Source organism: Eumetopias jubatus, unplaced genomic scaffold (assembly GCF_037043125.1).
Source record: "Eumetopias jubatus isolate StellerSeaLion01/CBP00866 unplaced genomic scaffold, mEumJub1_p1.0 scaffold_32, whole genome shotgun sequence".
In the NCBI taxonomy this organism is placed as follows: Eukaryota; Metazoa; Chordata; class Mammalia; order Carnivora; family Otariidae; genus Eumetopias; species Eumetopias jubatus.
The window spans coordinates 898,477-903,400 of NW_028274838.1; the positions used below are offsets into that span (position 1 = coordinate 898,477).

Consider the following 4,924-nt stretch of genomic DNA (forward strand, 5'->3'; position numbering starts at 1 on the left):
TTCGGGGGGACCGGGCAGTCTTGTGTATCAGCACGGCCTTGGCAACTGGAAGGCAGCAGCTCCCCAGGTTCCATGTCATCTCGGACGTTCCAACTCTGTTATTTCAAGTGCAGACCGTTACCTGGCATTCTGAGTGCTCCCTCTGTCATTCCGTTTGGAGTGTGAGCTAGGGGCAGTGCCTTCAGCTCTCAGCTGTGGCATCTTGAACCTTGGTTTTGTGGTTCCTGAATCTCAGGTGCTGTGGGGTGTTGTTCAAATTGTTCCCAACAGTAAGTAAAGACTTCCTGTATCCTCACCCCTCAGTCCTGATGAAACCTACTTGATTTCACTGGTTTTTAACCATCCTGTGTTTGGGTTTCTTCTCCTCAGTCCCCAGCTCTACCTCCTCGGCCACACGTCACCATGGCAGCACCTCTTGGCCCTCTGTCTGATCCAGGGGCAGAAATCAGCCTCCTGGAAATCAACCAGGAGCTTCAATCCCAGCTGGAAAAAAGCAAGCAGGACTTCCGAGACCTCAAGGAGAAATTCCTTATATCCGAATGTACTGCCTACTCCCTGGCCAACCAGCTGCAGAAATACAGTAAGTCCTACAAGATCATGGCCACCAAAGACATATCTGTCTGTATTCCTTCTGAGAAACTAAAAACCTCTCCAGATGCTGTCTTCTCTCTTCCAATGTCACATAAATTTCATTCTGACCACAATCCGGGAAATGTAGAAGTGGGTATTTTATCCTCAGTTTGCTGAGGATGGGAAAACTGAAGACAAAGAGGTTAACAGTGACATGTCAGGTGGGGTTAGAGTTAACATCCCAGTTCCTGCTTCCTGGTGCGGACACAGAAACGCCTGGTCCTCTCAGGATGGTCTCTGTGCTGTATCAGATCCTGCATGCCTGCAGGCCTAAGTGTCAGGGACTAAGGAACTCTCTCAGGTCCCGCTTCTCTGAGGTCCCATTGGTAAAGCACCAAGTTAGTTACACTGGGGAAACATCCTGATGGCACACCCGGGGGCGAGAGGGAGGGTAGCAGGTGACACTACCTGCTTTCAAGGAGATGGAAGTGGTAAGTGGAAAGTGGAAAGAAGGTCTCCTTTCCCCCTAAAACTGTGGTATCTGTGAGTGACGCCATCCACACAGTGACTCCCCTTGTGAGAGGGAACCGGTGCAGAGCCTCTGCTTCCTGAGTCCACGGAGGCCATTTGATACCCACTGGCAAGGGTGAGGGTGTTTCAGGGAACATCACGGTCTCTCCCTGAGCTGGGGACCTTCAGACGTGCAGGATGGCCAGCAGGTCCAGGCCTGGGCCAGGAGACATGTGGCCTAGTGAGAAGGAGGGTGAGTGGGGGAGACCACAGCCCCGGGAACCAGCCAAGCCAGGGTGTGGGGCAGGCCTTCCCCCACAGTCAGCCTGAAATGGGGAGCTCAGCTGCCTGTTCATTAGGAGGGGCCTGCGCTGGCAGAAGGAGTCATGAGAACGGGGCACGTGCACAGCCGAGCGATAGGAAGGAATCCTGACAACTCTCAGCCCGCATTTTTGTCATTTTCTCACAATTTGCTTTCAATAGAACAAGGGGAGGTGTAATTAAAAACGAATGACGCAGAGAAAAAAAAAACTGAGGCATGCTTTTTACGAAAGGGAAGAGATGATGAACTTTCAGGGAAGGACAAGCAGTTTTGTTTACAACTTTCCTGAAAATCATCACATAAGTGTGGGAAACCAGTTGTGAAGATGATGCAAACAGATATCACCTGAGGGCGTGGGGTGGCGGTAACACAGCACAGGGGAGAAAAGCATGGGTTGTAGGTCAGTCAGCCTGGGCTAAATCCATGGTGCCCAACGTCCTGTGCCTCAGTTTCCTCCTTGTTAACCTGTTAGTGTTGTGGGACCTACTTCTCTGAGTCAGAATGAATACTGAGTAATTTCTTGTAACGCTCTAAGAGCAGAACCTGGAACTGTGTAACTCTGTTCATCATTCTACTGCTTCTCATAACACAAACTGTATTAGGATTGGGCCATATTCCTCTCCGGTGCTTCTGGTTTTATGCATTGTGGTTTCCACAAGTGTAACCGGATGAATTTTTACCTTTGAGATACTTGCTCAGTATAGAAATCCCAGCTCAGGGGACCCATCAGTCCAGTAGCCCTGGGGGCCTTATGTCATGTCCCTGCTTAGTGTTTCACTTAGGAGTCTCCAAGGCTTGCTAGAGTGACCATGATCAGGGGAACCCAAATTCTGACTCTACCAAATACAAGTTCATCACCGTGTCCAGTTCCTCTCTGTGCCTTGGGGCTGTTCTTTCCTGGGCTCTGAAACAGGGAGTAATCGACTGCCCTGTAGTTGGGAGGCTGAAGAATGTGATGTGGAGCTCCCAGCGCAGAGCCAGGTGGCCGGGGTTCCAGTTGTCCTAGGATGGACCCTGCCTCGTCCCTTGAAGGCAGCGAGCACAGCAGCATGTCCAGCTTTCCCCTGAGGCAGGCGTCTCTGTTTCTCAGAGTGTGAAGAGTCCACCGACCTCATCGAATCCGTGCTGGGAGAGAAGGTGCAGTTTGAGAAGGGGAAGCAGGCAGACACGGTGGCTGAGAAGCTCAGGTAAGGAAGGCTCCATGTGGGAGGCTGCAGGGACGCTGTGGGCATCTTTGACTTGGGGCAGCAACAAGTCTGGGCCAGGAAAGGGCAGAAACGTCATGGCAGGCACGTGACCCAAATATTTCTAAAACAACTAAGACAACAGTGATTGGTAAATGATGGACTCCAATGACTCAAAGTCTCGCTCTCTCTCTGGAAAAAAATATCAAAGTCCCCAAGTTCAAGGGAACAATTCGTGGCTTTTAGCACATTCACAGTGTTGCGAGATCACCACCTCACTTACCTTTCACAGAGTCATGACCTGGCTGACCACAGCTTGAGCCTGCCATTCTCCTGAGCTCACCAGTTCACACCAGCTCTACTGGACATGCTTCTGCGTCTGGCGCTGTGTCCTTTCACTGCACGCCGCGCTGTGTGTAGTTTTCCAGGGAAACGGGTGTCCCCGAAGTTAGCAGCTGAAGGGACATCTCTCTGGCGTGTGCTTAGGAGAACCCCTGGCTCTGTTTACAGAAGGAAAAGGTGTAAGGGATGTGCAGGGTTCACGGCTCCTTTGGGGAAATTCTGCCAGAAATCATCACGAAAGATCTTATTGTCTGTTGTTCAACTCTTTGCATTTTAAAATTTTCTCTCTGCCCTGCCTTAGGCTATGTCATACCCTCATTAAAGACCAGGCTAAAGAGCTGACCCGTTTGTATCAGAAGTTACGGAAAGGGAAAGACGTTTCCCAACTGCTCAATAAGCTCCTCGAGGACCTCCTCACCCATGATGACCCTGAGCATTCCCAAGGGCAGGGCTTCCAAGAGCAACTGGCTGAGGGGCGCAGGCTGGCCAAGTGCCTTGCCCGAAAGCTCAGCCCAGGTAAGGCGGCCACCGGCCCTGATGCCCGGAGCTGCGCCAAGGCCCTGGGCTCACAAGAGACTCCCCGCCTGGCCTCACGCCGTGTGCAGCAGCCCTCCTGGATTCCCCATAGCAAGTGGGGCCATGAGAGAACCAGGAGTGGAAGGTGGTAACAGAGAGCAGAAATGCACAGTGTGGAGGTAATAGTGCTCCACGTGTCTGCTTCCTCCCTGAGGGAATGCAGCCTTTGGAGCAGGAGGCAGCCTCCACCAGTCTTTGAGCCAGAGAGCAAAATGTGACAGGAGGATGCTTGTTAGTGTGCAAGGATCCCTGCACTAAGTGGGAGGTTCCCAGAGTCAGCGTGGTCTGTATTAATTGTGGGTGAGAAAGTGAGTTTTACTTTCTCCATATCTGTCTCCTCATCTGGAAAGTATATCAAATAACCTGTTGATACTGTAGTGATCAGATAGGGAAAATTCATGAATGCATGTCAGGAAAAAATAATGCTCCTGACTGTGTGGAGTTGGATGAGGTCCTTGATGCAGTAGGACTTGGAGGTGGGAGTGCTGTTTAGACGGGACCGCTTTTCGTAGACGGATGTCCCCTTGATAACACTGAAGCCCACGTGGGGGCCCTTGAAGTCCCCGGTGGAGGGATGTGGGACAGGGTGGTTGTCCTGTCGTGAGGGCAAGGAGGCGGCTCTATGTGAGAGCTGTGAACCCACAGAGAGTCTGTGGCTATGGTGGGACCTGTGGCACTCTGCAAGACACGGTGCAGAAATGAAGCTGACAAGCATTCCCTGATATGGACAACAAGAGCCGGTAGAACGTGTTGCCCAGGTTCAGTGATGCTGATCCTCAGAATCAGAGACACACTGCCTGACGCATCAGAAATCCATGCCACAGCAGTTCTTAAAGACAGTGCCCTAAACTCAGTAGAATACCTAGTCATTCATAGACCCTTAGGTCTCCAGGGACATAGAAGCCGCTGTGTTTATAGTGGTGATGTGGGAAATAGCTGATGGGACATTTCTGAATTTATTTGCAGAAAATTATGAGGATGAGGAGGATGAAGAAGAACAAGGAACCCTCACTCCCAGGTGACAATGAAAATTCTGGAACCAATAATGTGTGGGTCAAAATGGACAGGGTCTCAGAAAGTAAAGTAAGTGAGGTCAAGAGAGTGACAGATGTCAGATGCAAGGTTAAGCAAAACTGCAGATGGTCCCCAAAGGATGGCCGTTTTGGCTTGGTTGCCTGTTGTCTCTGTGGTGTTGTAAGACCGAGATGAATTCACCAGCCTTAGGATTCCCCGTGGGGACAAAAATACCCATTCTTTCCTGTAAATGGACACCGGGAGGAGATGCATATCTACTTCCTACACAGTTCTCTAAGGTCCTTGGTAGGAAGGTAACTCACCAAGGAATTGGTAAACAGACAACTAGCAAAATTAAAACCAAGAGAAGTACCTAACCAAACTCCAAAAACTTGGGGTGTCATGT

General features: G+C 50.7%; 1 protein-coding gene across 1 annotated transcript; it reads left to right on the forward strand.

Annotated features, from left to right (window-relative positions):
- Positions 1 to 402: 402 nt before the first annotated feature.
- Positions 403 to 4,526, forward strand: LOC148161957 (putative NBPF family member NBPF5). The gene is made up of 4 exons (XM_088020496.1): positions 403 to 580; positions 2,493 to 2,589; positions 3,230 to 3,444; positions 4,471 to 4,526. The coding sequence occupies exons 1-4, from the start codon at positions 403 to 405 to the stop codon at positions 4,524 to 4,526; spliced, it is 546 nt and encodes a 181-aa protein (XP_087876622.1).
- The last annotated feature ends 398 nt before the right edge of the window (positions 4,527 to 4,924 follow it).